The sequence below is a fragment of the Podarcis cretensis genome (assembly GCF_951804945.1).
Source record: "Podarcis cretensis genome assembly, chromosome: 12".
Classification (NCBI taxonomy): Eukaryota; Metazoa; Chordata; class Lepidosauria; order Squamata; family Lacertidae; genus Podarcis; species Podarcis cretensis.
In genome coordinates, this window is record NC_137181.1 from 5668117 (window position 1) to 5682901 (window position 14785).

General features: G+C 45.7%; 2 protein-coding genes across 9 annotated transcripts in view; one reads left to right on the plus strand and one right to left on the minus strand.

Moving 5' to 3' along the window:
- Positions 1-1383: 1383 nt before the first annotated feature.
- JMJD4 (jumonji domain containing 4) lies at positions 1384-10356 on the minus strand. Of its 3 annotated transcripts, XM_079946972.1 has the most exons (7): positions 10221-10333; positions 6875-7525; positions 5988-6153; positions 4753-4878; positions 3738-4005; positions 3166-3312; positions 1384-2326 (listed from the first exon to the last, which is right to left on the minus strand). In XM_079946972.1, exons 2-7 carry the CDS (start codon positions 7137-7139, stop codon positions 2015-2017), a joined length of 1284 nt encoding a protein of 427 aa, XP_079803098.1. In that variant the 5' UTR covers positions 7140-7525; positions 10221-10333; the 3' UTR covers positions 1384-2014. The 3 variants fall into 3 exon arrangements, with proteins under 3 accessions (XP_079803098.1, XP_079803099.1, XP_079803100.1); XM_079946973.1 differs by lacking the exon at positions 6875-7525 and having other exon boundaries at positions 10221-10356; XM_079946974.1 differs by lacking the exon at positions 10221-10333 and having other exon boundaries at positions 5988-6199; positions 6875-7046.
- Positions 10357-10649: 293 nt separating this feature from the next.
- SNAP47 (synaptosome associated protein 47) overlaps positions 10650-14785 on the plus strand; it is a 30281-nt gene continuing 26145 nt past the window's right edge. The window contains exon 1 of one of the 6 annotated variants that reach the window (XM_079946958.1): positions 10650-10740. Coding sequence is in view for 1 of the 6 variants with exons in the window: in XM_079946956.1 (XP_079803082.1) it covers positions 12896-12914 (19 nt within the window). In the remaining 5 variants the exon portion in view is untranslated. Of the gene's footprint in view, positions 10795-12880; positions 12915-14785 lie in introns of those variants that run through there. The other 5 variants (XM_079946957.1, XM_079946960.1, XM_079946961.1 and 2 more) reach the window with 5 other exon arrangements.

Below are 14785 nucleotides of genomic sequence, written 5' to 3' on the forward strand. Positions count from 1 at the left end.
CGCTGCCAGCAGCAAGGTAAGTGCTTCTTGTACAAACCGTTTCCAGCCCTTACTCACATACAGTGCTATGACTAATTGTGCTCAGTAACAAGAAATATTGGCGCTGGTATGTTAAAAACCACTGGTCCCAAAGGTGACACACTCCATTCCAAAAGACAGTAGCCACCCAAGGTAAAAATGCAAGCTGGCCCCCATTTTAACCTCTTATCCACCCAAGGGGATCACTACCAAGATGTGTACCTTACCTGCTTAGTTGTGTACCATGTGATACCTTTTCAGAGAGGGACACATTTCCCACAAGGCAACTGGAGAAACAAAGGAGGATCACCGTTAAGACTGTAATCCTGTTCAGTCAACTAGATTATGGGTAGGCTGCCATGCAACAAGCCCTGAAGGGTGATTTTTAAAAAAAATATCTATTTTTTGGCCTCTCAACGTCTCTGGGGATGGTCGTGCTACAACTGTTCAGGCAGTGAAAAAGGCATCACCATTTCGGAATCGAAAAAGAAGCAAGACCATTCAGCTACAGCTCTGAGACCACCTTATTTGGGAAATAACCAAAAAGGTAGCTTGAGAGAAGAGAGTGCTTGCAGTACACAATTGCCCCAGCTTAACATACTGGAGGGGAGGGCACAGAGTTCAGCTGCCATGCTTGGGCTGTTTAGGCCCACTGAGTTTGATGGCTCAGAGTCCCTGAAAGTGTGGTGCCAATCCTGAGGTGAGTATATTCCTGATTTCTCTCACACACACATACAGCAGAGAGTGATGGAAGCAGGGGCTATGAACAGGCGAGTATTGCACACCAATTAATAAGGTGGTACACACACCTTTTATTCCCATACTTACCTACCTCAAGGAGTTAAGCCATTTCAACTTATGAGCTGAATTTTTTTACTTTTCCTTCCCTCCCACCCCCATATTTATTTTACTCAAAACACATGTCTCTGGGAAGTGCTCAGGGCAGGGAGGTGAGTTGGTGGGAGGGAAAGGGGACAGTTATTGATCATGTAAAGGTAAGGTAAAGGTACCCCTGCCCGTACGGGCCAGTCTTGACAGACTCTGGGGTTGTGCGCCCATCTCACTCAAGAGGCCAGGGGCCAGCGCTGTCCGGAGACACTTCCGGGTCACGTGGCCAGCGTGACAAAGCTGCATCTGGCGAGCCAGAGCCACACACGGAAACGCCGTTTACCTTCCCGCTGGTAAGCGGTCCCTATTTATCTACTTGCACCCGGAGGTGCTTTCGAACTGCTAGGTTGGCAGGCGCTGGGACCGAGCAGCGGGAGCGCACCCCGCCGCAGGGATTCGAACCGCCGACCTTTCGATCGGCAAGTCCTAGGCGCTGAGGCTTTAACCCACAGCGCCACCTGCGTCCCTCAATTTACATTGATCATGTAAATAGGATCAAATTCTTCCACTAACACTGTGGGTAAACAAGAAGACTCACCTGTACAGTCTAGTGTGAAATGCTTTTCACATGTATTTTGGTGGGACCAAAGCTCCCGAAACCAACAGTGCAATCCTACACGTTTACTCAAAAGTTAAGTTTCACTGTATTCAATAAGTCATACTCCCAGGTGAGAATGTAGAGCAGAGGATGAGGAGTCTGTGGCCCTCGAGATGATGCTGGACTCCCAAGTCTCATCAGCTGCAGCTAGCAAGGTTAACAGGAATGATCAGTTGTAGTACAACATTATCTGGAGGGACGCAGGTGCTCCAATCTCTGCCATATAGGGTTGCAGCCCAAAGGCTTAGAAATACTGGTAGAAATAAGTGGTCATATTAGTCACTGAGGAAGTAGAACATCTCACCGAGGGATGCTCTCCTTTTCCAATTACTGCCAGTTTCCTAGATGCTTAAATTCCCTAACATTCTCCCTCTGGTTCTGTATTTTTTACTCGGTCACTAAAATCCACTGTGCTTACGACTTCTAAATGGGGCGATCAACATAACCTATCAGCATGCACCCAGCTTGCAAAAGAAGCATTTCTGCAAGTGGTCAAAATCAAATGGGGAACTAGAGGAGGGCTGTATCTATCGCTGCTTTCAGGCGGTGCAGCAGCGCCTGAGGAGGAGGGGAAAGGGTCTCTGGGTTCAGTTTCTTGAATTCCTCATTGGCATTCAAAGAGGTCAAGACCTTCGCAGTCCTTTTCAAGTCAAAGACTGCATGCAGCATTCCCAGGCCGGAGATGGCAGCTCTGTACGAATGCTTGGAGGCATCTTCTTCAGTATGGTGGTTTTCAAGGACATAAATCCGGTTTTCTGCAATGATTTTGAGGAAGTTGTAGAATTCCTTGTAGTCGATTCCTGTGTAAGACTTCATCAACACCTGCAAAAGTGAGAGAACAAGTCAAAGGTCACAGCTGTGCCAACCGTTAAATAGGAACTGGTGTTCAGTTGAAAACGTTGAATGAAAAGGAAATGCTTTAACTTCATGTCAATTTTCGACAAAGCACAAGGCAAAAAACTGGCCATGGGAGCTAAGTATAGGAATGCTTAATTCTTGAGTTACTAGGGAGTCTGAATTCTTTCCCATTACAAAGCACGAGAATGGCCCTGAGAGTGAGGACACAGGTTGTGCTAGATCATACTTCTCAAAGCTGACAATAGAAGATAACACACTCTCTTTGGGCCCTTTCCAGACACCGTATAGAAAAGTTGCTCCTATTTGATGTGAACTAGCTTCACAAGAGCCTCCCATGTACAGTGGTACCTCTGGTTACATACTTAATTCGTTCCAGAGGTCCGTTCTTAACCTGAAACTGTTCTTAACCTGAAGCACCACTTTAGCTAATGGGGCCTCCCGCTGCTGCCGCAGTGCGGCGGCGTGATTTCTATTCTCATCCTGAAGCAAAGTTCTTAACCCGAGGTACTATTTCTGGGTTAGTGGAGTCTGTAACCTGAAGTGTATGTAACCTTAAGTGTATGTAACCCGAGGTACCACTGTACCTACACATCCCCTTTCCATTTCTCCTGCTCAATCCTCAGTAGTGATTGCTATAGCTAGCCAGCTGATGTGCAGGGGATCCAAATCTTGGAAACAATATTGAGCTGCTACTACAGTTCACCCACGAATAGCCATTTAATTCCTGTGTTTCACCATTTCGGACACTAGATTGCTAACGGGCATCTATGACCATGTCCAACATTCTCAGACGGCTGCCCTACCTGGCATTGCAGGTGCCAGTCCTCCATGCTGTCTCTCCATTCTCTGATCTCTCGCTGGACAGCAGCTAGTTCGTCTTGCAGAAAGCTCCACATGATGGCTACATTGCATCCATTCACCCAGTTGTGGTTGATGGAGATTGTATCCTCCTGGAAAAAACAAGGACAGTCCAAATGGCTATCCCACATGTTTAAGCAAGGGGTTGGAGGGAGTCACAGTTTTTTGCCTGCTGGCCTATTCAGCTGGATTCCCATAGTGAACATAAGACATCATGCAGCATACAAACTCAGCTTATCCAGTCGCCAGTAGAGACCTGCTTCAAAGCCTCTGCCTACCTAGACCATCAGGTAGCACTGCTTGTCAGCTCCCTCCTCTATCTGTGTTGCCGTTCTAGAGCTCAGCAGGGCAGAGGATGCAGACACACTAGAATTGGATCTGCCTGTCACTGGCTGTGGCTCCATCTACTGTTCGGCTTCTGGCCTTAAGCCCTATCAGTCCCCAATGAGCAAAAGCACCACCCAAATCCACTTAATGGCACATTACCCCAAGGCTGTGGCTGTCTGAAACATCTTACCAAATTGTAAACCTGATGGTGCCATCCGCTCGGGATGAAGACAATCTCTCCAGCTTCCTGTATGATTTCAACAGGAGGGCTGCTTTGGGCATAGCGAGGGTAAAGGTTGCTCTTCTTCAGGTCAGGTGCAGTGATGTCAAATGGCAAGTGACCATGGCGATCACGAAGGAACTCCTCCTGCCCCGGGGGGAAGACAAGCCATTTCTTTTTCCCGCAAATGTTGGCCGACCAGCTGTAGGAGCGGAAGACATCTGCGTGAAATGGAGTCCTACAGGGAGGAGGGGAAAACCAGGAGGTTAGGAGAAGGCAGCTGAATAGCTGCAGGAATAGTATTTATGCAGTAGAAGCTTATTTGTAAGGGAGTGGGCCCCCCTCTCCTACCATCTCAGGAGCCCCAAAACACTAGTATCACAGTCATTCAGAAAATTACTTTTGCACCCTGAAGACATGAGACATATACACCCAAACCTAGACCTATTTTCCAGCAGAGACATTAATCAGGCTTTCACAGAAAGCTATTTGTGCATCAACGTCTATTTCTCCACTCTCCAAGTACTCTGATACACCCAGTGATTTACAAGGGTCTCTCATCTGAAAGTATGCAGGTGCATACTTTCTGATAACCTCTTACTGCAAACTAAAACTGGCTTGTGTTATGGGAAGTCTAGAACTTCACCAATATCTTGACAGCTAAAAAGATGCAAAGTCTCAAAACAAAGAAGCATCTTCATATGCAGGGACTATACAATGCATAATATCCAAAGGGCTGAATACTGTCTGGCCCTGCAATCTGGGAGGGGAAGGGATCCCATTGCTTGATGTGAAAAAGGTGCACAATGTTTAAAGCTCTGAGCAGGTGTGCTGTCTTCCTCTTCCTCGAAAAGACATCTCACAGGCTGCTCTCGTGAACAGTTACTAGGAAGTCCCACTGAATCAAGCTGCATGTCCTACCTCATACTTCTAATACGACTAACTTTTCCAAAGAGAACCTATGAAAGTATCCAAACGGCTGTACCATGAGCCTTTAGGTCCCATGTAGACAAAGCGATAGTCGTCCACTGATATGGCATCCCAGTATTCATTCAGCCAGTCAGATGAGAAATAGATGGGAGTGGTGTAAACATCTTGCTCCAGGAAAGCCCTTAAAATATTGAAAACGGTATCTCAGAAAAAAAAAAATCCACTCAAGACGCATTCAAAAGTTGCGTAACAGCATGGTAAAGGTTAGAACATGGCCTGGCAATTGGTACTTTATTGCACTTCCACACCAGCCACCTTTCCCAAGTCTTGGGGATATAACAAATATTACACACTTAGAAGTCTACTTCATGCTTTGAGAGTGCAATGACTACTCCCTCCAATAATTTTTACTGGTTTTCATGTAAATACAAAAACATATTTGATCTCAAAAGGAAGAAGCCGCAAGTTATCTTTTGAATGTCCTATAACCATAAAAAAATAGCCAATATACACCAAGTAAAGGATCATGGTAGATTCATCAGAAGGAAAGCAAAGTGACAAGAATACAAAAAGGCATTTAAGAAGTTGCCTTGGCATCCTATTTGTGCGGCACACTATGGCCCTGCCTGTATTAGGTGTTTCCTCACATCAGTGTTGCTTTCAAGCACCTATTAAGTTCTTTTAAACTGAGACTTGGTGTAGGCGGTATATAACTAATTAAGCTGAACATTGCTTAAAGACTGATCAATTTTCCGGCTTCAACTTGCTGTGCAACCAAAACGTGGGAAGAGTATAAATTCAATTGACTGTATTAGTGCAACGGCTGAGCGTGGGTGATGCCTACAGTGCATTTGTGTTCTCCTCAGCAGGTTCCCCTGCCTTCTCTTCTGTTTGGTTCCAATGCAACTATGCAAACATACAATGATAATTAATATAAGGAACAGGGTCAGAGAAGGAAACTTCTCTCATGCAGACCAACTTTGGCATAATCAAAACATGTGCAAACACAGGAAAAAGAAAGAATAAATGTGCATTCACATTGGAAAGAGCAGACAGTGCCAGGTACATGCACCGTAAGAAAGGTAAGCCAAACAGCGCTATACATCACTGGGGTGTCCTACCATGCAGTCACAGCCGTAGATTCTTAGGATGCAGTTTTGAAACAGGCGGCTACTATCTAAGGATGCTCCCAAAAGCTGAATCATCTGGTAAGGGAACATCAGAGGTACAATTCAGCAGCATGCCAGGGATTCGTAAGAGCATGCCGAGGAGTTCAAAGGTTTTGCTTACCTGTGCAGGTGCCAGTCCTTGAGGTAAAGGCACCCCCGGGGCGACCGGTAGCTTTTTTTAATGTGTTCTCTCCAATAACTTATGTATTCCTTGAGTTTAAGATGTTCCTTTGGGTTAGAATTGTATTCCTTGACATCACAGTTGGCAACGGGTACTACAGCTTCCCCTGCAATATAAACCCTTTGAGCCCATATGGGAAAATAACTGATGCCCTGTTGGGGTTACCAATAAAAAAGAAAGTGTAAGGGCCTTGATCCCGCCAGTTTGAACATTCCACCTATGTGGCACGGTTAGGTGCTATGCAGAGCGACAATGGAAACAAAAGGAACTTCCTCCAATTGCTGCAATACCTGAATCATAGATACATTAACCAGCAGAATGCCCACAACGAATGTTGTCCCATCTTACAGGATTATGGTAAGGATTCTAACAGAATTATGTCTTTACAGTGCTTTGAGCACACAAAAGTGCTATTTAATGCTAAGGTTTGCATCCAATGGGACCCAGGAATTTCACTGCAGAGTTGAGAACAGAATGGGACAAGGCATAGCAGGCTGCAATTGGGTGCCTCACCCAAAAACAGTTTTCGCTAGTGGAAAGTCACATTTGTATACAACCCTATTTCTGATACAGCTCTACCTAAGAGAGGTGCAGCTGCAATTCAATGTGTCAATTAAGCCACCTCTTACAATATACTTTTCTTTCTACTCCATACTCAGGCATGAATACAAACATACCACATTAACAGTGAAGAAAGCATAAGGGCAGAATCAAACATTACTAGAAGCAAATGAAAGGGGACAGGTTTTTGGCCAGTCAGAAGCCAGACTGAAAATTCTAAGAGGAGCAAAATCACAGCTAGCAATTTTAGTTTAAAGGTGGCTTACCAAAAGTCCGCAGAAGATACTCAAAGTTAGGCTTCCCATCAGGAGTCACCCACTTCCTCCTGCTGCCCCAGCCCTCAGTGAACTTGGCAGAGAAAACACAGGGGTCATTGGGGATCAAGTAATCCTTGAAAAAGTCTGCATAAGTGAATATTTCTGGCTTCTCGATGTAGTCAACATGTTCGTGGGATTGGCAGCTTGCGCCCCGAGTTGGGCCGCTATAATCGCGAAAAAACTTGGTGGAGTAAGCAAAAGTGTCCCTGTCCATTCAGGCGATAGAAAGTGTCTGACACCTAACTTGTCAGGTGACAGACGGAATTAAATTCTAAAATAAATAGCTGGGCTAGAAGACCAGTAAATTAAAAAAAAAAAAAAAAGGAAGTGTCACTGAAGACTCAGGAAAGATGGAGGGTATAGAATAAGCAAGTCCAGTTCCAAATCTTGCTGGAAAATCTTCCCATTTGGCTTGTATCATATATGGCTCCTTATGTTCTTGGTTCTTTAGGAGAAGGATGCCTGAAAGGCTGTACTGAGCAGCAGTAACTAACAGAGCAGTTTCACTTCAACCTTGGAACATCTGCACTGGCACAACTTCCACACTCCTCTTTGGCATTTTATGGAGAGCAGCAATCAAGGGCAACTTCCTCCTGAATTCTATAAGCAAACAATAATATATTCATTTTAAAAAAAAGCCTCGCAAATTCCTGATTCTTTGAAGTGGCTCCCTCCTTCACATAACACCCCACAAAAGTCATTAATATTTTATTCTTATTAATATAAATGAGATTAGGCCAAATAGCGCAAAGTCAGAGATCCATACAACTCATTGCAGCAGAAAAGTCAAAAGAATTTATGGTTCTGCACTAATTAAAACACACGTAGAGAACACAGTGCTGCTCATGAGAGAAACATATATGGATATATGGCACCTGTTTGCTTCCCCCCATGGGGCAAGTAGCAGGGTTTTATTTTTATTGGGCGGGGGGGGGGGGGGGAGAGAACAGAACTTCCCTCTCTGAGTACTATGGTCCTGATCTGCTCCCAACTCCAGCCGCTTTTACCCATCACAGGAACCACAACAGATCATGGTTGCAAATCTATGTCTGGTTTGTCCCTGAGTCTAGCCAAGAAACTCACTCGTCCCTTGGCAATTGCCTATATCTCACACTTTGCTAACTGTGGCCTCAAACTATCAATCACAGGAGACAACGCTTTATAAACTCCCATGCAGCGTACACTTGTTTTGAAATGAAGAGCAAATAAGGGAGGGATAAATGAGATTGCAAATTGGCTGCTCTATCCCCACTGCCCAAATCCTCTGGCTCTTCTAACAACCTTACATTTTCATTTTCTTCCAATTCCAGCAACTGCAGCACAGCAGTTAAGCTGATGAGTTAGGAGCTGGAAGTCTTGGATTTAAATCTCAGCAAAGCTACAACACCATGTGGCCTTCAGCAATCTCTCTGGCAGGCCGACAGTAATAGTGGCCTACAGTTACTGCTAAAATAATCAGTGAAATGCACCAGAAACCTGACCCTATGCACAATTCTCAGAGGTTTGCTTCTTACGAAACATACACAGAACTGGGCCATTACTCAAAAAGCACTATCCTATATTTTGTATAACACTGTACCAAAATGCACAATTATTTGGGATTAACCCCCACTGAGCTCAGCATGACTCTAAGTAAACCTGATTTGGCTGAAAAGCATGGCAACTATTTTACAACACACACACAAACACCCCTCCCAATCTACCCTTGCACTTTCCTTGTTTATAACCTTTCTCCAAAGGCAAAACCTCATGAAGTTTAGACACAATTATCTCAACTGGTCTGCACAATAGGATGGTGATGGAGAACTGTTTTTTTCAGCCAGAGGGCCACAGTTTGCCCTGGGCAACTTTCCGGGGGGGGGGGGGGGCACACGACAGCCATGGGTGGGGCCAGATGGACAAGTGGGTGGAGCACTAAATGTAAACATTACCTTTGCACTGTAGGCTAGTTTCTACATACAATTCTCTATCCTCCATCTGGAAGCATCATCAGGGTTCAAGTGTATTTTGCAGCCAGGTAAAAACACGCAAAAGCACGTGTTGTGCCTGTGGAGAGTCCCAAGGGCCTGGAGGCATGGATTTGGCCCCTGGCTCCACTCTTGACACAACAGGTTTCTTAGCACAACAATCCTTTGCATTCCAGTTCAGAAATGCAAGGGGGGGCAAATGACCTAAGACATCAGGGGCCTGTTTCACCTAACCAACCAGACAACCTGCCTCCCCTGCCAGGGCTATGTAACACCATCTGCCTTATAATGTTTCCTATATGCTGATGCAGGCTTATTATGCCTTTTTTGTGCTTATTTAGAGGGCAGAGATATTATTTCGCAAACCACCTTGAAATGATCAGTATAGAGGAAGGCAGGATATAAATAACCGCCGCAGATCAACGTAAGTGGCCACCTTTTTTAGGGGGGGGGTAAAGGTTAGCACGGGACGCAGGTGGCGCTGTGGGTTAAAGCCTCAGCGCCTAGGGCTTGCCGATCGAAAGGTCGGCAGTTCGAATCCCTGCGGCGGGGTGCGCTCCCGCTGCTCGGTCCCAGCGCCTGCCAACGTAGCAGTTCGAAAGCACCTCCGGGTGCAAGTAGATAAATAGGGACCGCTTACCAGCGGGAAGGTAAACGGCGTTTCCGTGTGCGGCTCTGGCTCGCCAGAGCAGCGATGTCACGCTGGCCACGTGACCCGGAAGTGTCTCCGGACAGCGCTGGCCCCTGGCCTCTTAAGTGAGATGGGCGCACAACCCCAGAGTCTGTCAAGACTGGCCCGTACGGGCAGGGGTACCTTTACCTTTACCTTACTTTGATTATTACCCTCATTGGGAACAGGAGAAATTTGCCAGCTCTGTGCCACAAAAATCAACCCAGAATCTCACCCATTGGCGGCCCCACCCCCCTCCCGCCCTGAAATCCCAATCCCTGCCTTCAAAGATCCCCAGATCCCCTCAAAGAGTCCCCCCTCAGGACCCCCGCCTCCCTCCCCCAATTCCAGCCATGCCACCCCCCCCCCCAATTTCTCAAGGCCTGTCATAGGTAGGAACCAGCCTCCCCCCTCGTGGTTTACCCCCCCCCATTTAATTCACCCACCTCAAAAAAAAACCCCACCGTGGGGGGGGGGCTCTGCTGCCACCATTAGCACAGCTCCCCCCCCCGTTTTGAAACCTGAGCCCCTCCCCCCAATATCTTCTCTACCCCCCCCCAAAAAAAAAACACAGAGGACACGTTTTCTCGCCCCCCCCCGCTCTATTATTCCCCCCACCCCGCCCTCCTTCTCCTCCCCCTTTGCCCCCATTACTGACCCCCCTCCAGAGCCGGCTCGAGGTTTCTGCTGCTGCCGCCGCCGCCGCCGCCGCCGCCGCTTCTTCCCTCAGAGGGAGCGCCCAAAGCGAAGCGCATGCGCCGTAACCGCTCCGGCGCGCGCGCGCCCCCTTATTCACTGGCTGCACAGCGCACATTTAAAAAAAAAAAAAACCCAACGGAAAGTGGGCGGAGCTAGCCGTACGCAGCCCAGAAAAGAGGAGGAAGAAGAAGTAGCGGCGGCGGCGGCTGCGGCGGTTTCCGCGCGTGCGCCCTCGAGCCGGCGCGAGGGAAGCGTTTCGTCGGGTTTTTTTTTTTTTTGCCGTTGTTCGTTTCAAATGCTTCGGCGCGTGCCCTTGCGCTTCCGCGCAGGCGCGCCCAACGAACTTTCGGGGGGGGGGGGGAAGCCGGCGCAGCCCCGCCCCCTTTGTAAGCCCCGCCTCCTCCTCCTCCTCCTCCTCGTCTTCCTCCTTCGCCTCAGATCCCTCTCCTCAGCCGCCGGGGGGCTTTGGAAGCGAGAAGGTGGGCTGAGGGTCGAAGGTAAACGCCTGCGCGAGGCCTCGCCCGGGTTCTGAGGTGATTTCGGGGCGACGCCCCGGCCTTCCCCGCACCTGCCTCTGAGGTTGCCTCTATCCCTCTTTCCCTCTCGCAGGCCTTCTCGGGGACCGGGGGGGGCGGAGGAGGTGTGGGGAAGGGAAAACGCCCCCCCCTGTTGCCTGAAGTGGGTGAGCCCCCCGCCGACCCCTGGCTGTGGGGAGGGCCCAGCAGCAGCAGCAGCATTGGGGAGGCCCGCACCAAGGCCCTCTAGTTTCCCAACCTTGGGCCTCCAGCTGTTTTTGAACTACAATTCCCATCATCCCTTGCCACTGGTCTTGCTAGTCAGGGATGATGGGAATTGTAGTTCAAAAACAGCTGGAGGCACAAGGTTGGGAAACACAATCTAGAGTCTAGATTGTGTTTCCCAACCTTGTGCCTCCAGCTGTTTTTGGACTACAATTCCCATCATCCCTGACCACTGGTCTTGCTAGCTAGGGATGATGGGAGTTGTAGTCCAAAAACAGCTGGAGGCCCAAGGTTGGGAAACACTGCTAGAAGCCCCTCCCCCCCTCACACTGGCCGGGGAAGCTTGCTTGCCCCCCTTCGTATTTTTATTTATTTATTCACCATGGCAAAGTCGTGTGTGGGAACCTTCATCATATACTGTATATTACAGAATTGTTGAGTTTATGCTGTGAACCGCCCTGAGATCTATGAGTGAAAGGCGGTACGCAAACTTATTAATATGCTGAATATACTGTGTACAATATATTCAGTATACAATATACTGTGTATCTGAAGAAGTGTGCATGCACACGAAAGCTCATACCAAGAAATAACTTAGTTGGTCTTTAAGGTGCTACTGGAAGGAATTTTTTTATTTTGTTTTTATTAATATACTGTAATAGTATATTAATTATACTGTAATAGTGCTGGATTTACCGTACGTATAAGCTAAACAAGCTATAGCTTAGGGCCCCACTCCCCCCCCCATAAATTTCACTATTAATGTACTTCTTAATTGTATTTCAGTTCAACAATTACTTTGATAAAATACATATTTTGTGCAAATGGCTTTAGATACCCATTAGATGCATAAATTACCATATAGCATATACAGTTTTTTAAAAATAATATTTATTAAAGTTTTAAATGTTACAAAAAGAGAAAGAAATAATTCCAAGTTAAACAAAAACATAACAACACATCACAGTAAAAAAAGAAGACAATAGAAATAATAATAATAATAAACAGAAAAATAGAAACAATTAAAAAACACAACGAACCTTCCCATAACTTATCTTTCATTTACTTCTTTCCTTGACCTCCTCGCACCTCCCTTTTTTTGTATTCTAGTTCGGTTAGCTATTTCAGCAAATCCTTTCCATCTTTCCCAATTTTTATCCTATAATTTATCTTAATATAATGTAACTTTACCTTTCCTCCTTTCATCCATTAACAATCTATTTTTACTTAATCCTTTATAATATTTCCGCTAAAGCCACATAACTTCATTCCAGCCTCCTTCTAACATTCCTTAATTTTACAATGTTTCTGTAAATAAACTTTAAATTTATTCCAACCTTCTTCCACTGACTCTTCTCCCTGGTCATAGCATATACAGTTATACCTCATGTTACGTTTGCTTCATGTTACCTTCTTTCAGGTTATGCCCCGCGGCGACCCGGAAGTACCGGAAAGGGTTACTTCTGGGTTTTGCCGCATGCGCAGATGCGGCAAATTGCAACCCGCGCATGCGCACACACGCCGCTGCAGGTTGCGCTCTTTTCATGTTGCGAACAGGCCTCCAGTACGGAGGCTGATCACAACCAGAGGTACCACTGTATTCGACACAAAAAACAGTGACAATCTGTTGTTGACAAAGGACAGTGGAACATATAAAGGGCTCCATTACCTTCAGGAGCTTAGGGCCTCATCAAACCTAAATCCGCCCCTGATAATAGTAGTAGTAGTAATAATAATAATAATAATAATAATAGATCCATAGAATAACAAGATGCGTCCTTCCACCCCTAAGAGACCGTGTACACTACCCAGTGATCCTTGGAAGATAAAAATGTAAGAAATATATACACAGAAGAGCAGATGCAGAATTAATTGTTAAGAAGTAAGGTCAGCAATGGCACCATCCAAAGTGGGTAAGAGACATAGTGTAGTGCTAGGAAGGATGTAAATAAATTTAATGATAATGACACACAGAATGGAGAATTGGACCAGAATTAACAAAGTGATTTTCATAGAATCATAGAGTTGGAAGGGACCCCAAGGGCCATTCCTGCAATGCAGAAATCTCAACACTCGGCCCCCAATCCAATTTGAAACCACACTGTGCCCTGCTTAGTTTTGCAAATACGTGGGAGTTACATTCCAGGGATCATGTCTAAAGCCAAAATTGCATATAGTCAAAACACAGTGGGCTCGATGGTGAGTGGATTTGCCCAAGTCGTTTTTCCTGTAGCCCTGCAACCTTTTTAATTTTTTGAATGGGCACAAGTTAAATGAGTGGAAGCTGTAGGCTTGCTGTAATCCCGCCCCCCTTAAATTAATAAAATTAAAACATACACTTGTTAGGGTTATAGAGGTGCCACTCATTGTCAATGCTAGTTAATGTACGCTTCATGTTTTGTTTTTGTTTTGTATTAGGGAAAGCAATTCCATTTGGAAAATGTGCTATCCATTCGCACACACATTTATGTGTCTTTGGGGACCAGTGATCTTGAGTACGACTGATACCTGTCTTTTCTCTTCAGGGCCAATTTAACACATACTTATTTGCCCAGGCATTTCCACTATACAACAGCATATTTAGTAATTGTTTCAATATGGTATTTTAGTGATGTGTTTTATCCACTGTGGCTTAGCGGTATTTTCATGTGATCTTTTTATGCTGTCACTCGCCCTAGGATTGGTAATAATGAAGGTTGGTTAGAAATGTGCCCCTGCTCACTTCACATTAACTCCCTTGAGCTTCCCCTTCCCACCACTCAGCTTACTTTTCTTGGGTTTTTCTTCATGCAAATCCAGGTTTGTGATTCGGCACCACAAATCATCCAATGGGGGTTGTATGATGACAGTCTTACATTTTTATGTATATAAGAAGAAATGAATGTGTGGATTGTGATGAGTAAATGTTTACTTCCCTGGAGGGGAATGTTTATTTCCCTGTTTTCTTCCCCATTTCTTGAGGGTGAAGCATTACTGCTTTATAGCAGCTTTCACCAACTGGATAACCTCCAGATGTTTTCACTGCAACTCCCACAAGCCCCAGCCAGAACAGCTGATGGAAGTTATAGTCTAAAACATCTGGAGGGCACCAGGTTGGTGAAGGCTGCTTAACAGTAAAAAACGGAGTATGGATAACACTGTACCTGGTAAACATTGTCTAGTGCTTTGAATCTGATAATAACATTATTATTTCTTAGGAAAAAAGTGAATCACATTTATTATTGTGTATTTGTATCAAACTTCTATGGTAGGTCAGCACTGCTAATGTGCTGCAGCAGAAATATAATTGAACCCTGAGGAACCCTGCATTGAAGGGTATCATTGGGAGGCTTCCAGCAGAATATTAAAATACAGAGTTCCTGGGGAAACCCAGCCAGATGGGCAGAGTATAAATAATAAATTATTATTATTATTATTATTATTATTATTATTATTATTATTATTATTATCACTCCCCAAGCATCACCCTTTGGAAACAACCATCTATGTAGGACTGGAACCACTGCAAAGCGGTGCCACTGACCCCTACTTGGACAGTCACTCCAGAAGAATACCATGGGCAATGGTATAAAAAAACCACTAAGGGTCAATGAGAATTAACACGGACACATTTCCCCTGTCTCTCCTCTAACATAGGTCATCATGCGGGGCAAGCAATGCAGCTTCTGTGCCAAAACAGCCTAACCCCTCATTGAAATGGATCTAGAATATCTGTTTCCTCCAAGAGTGCCTGGATCTGTTCTGTGACCTGGATCTGTTCTGTAAATAATACCCCAGGGATATG

Coding starts and splice junctions, on each gene's coding strand:
- JMJD4 (XM_079946972.1), bottom strand. CDS start 7,139: ATGGACAGGGACACTTTTGCTTACTCCACCAAGTTTTTTCGCGATTAT. Junction 4,879..5,987: donor AAGGACTGGCACCTGCACAG/GTAAGCAAAACC, acceptor CAATATTTTAAG/GGCTTTCCTGGAGCAAGATG. Junction 2,327..3,165: donor ACTGGCACCTGCAATGCCAG/GTAGGGCAGCCG, acceptor TCACTTTTGCAG/GTGTTGATGAAGTCTTACAC.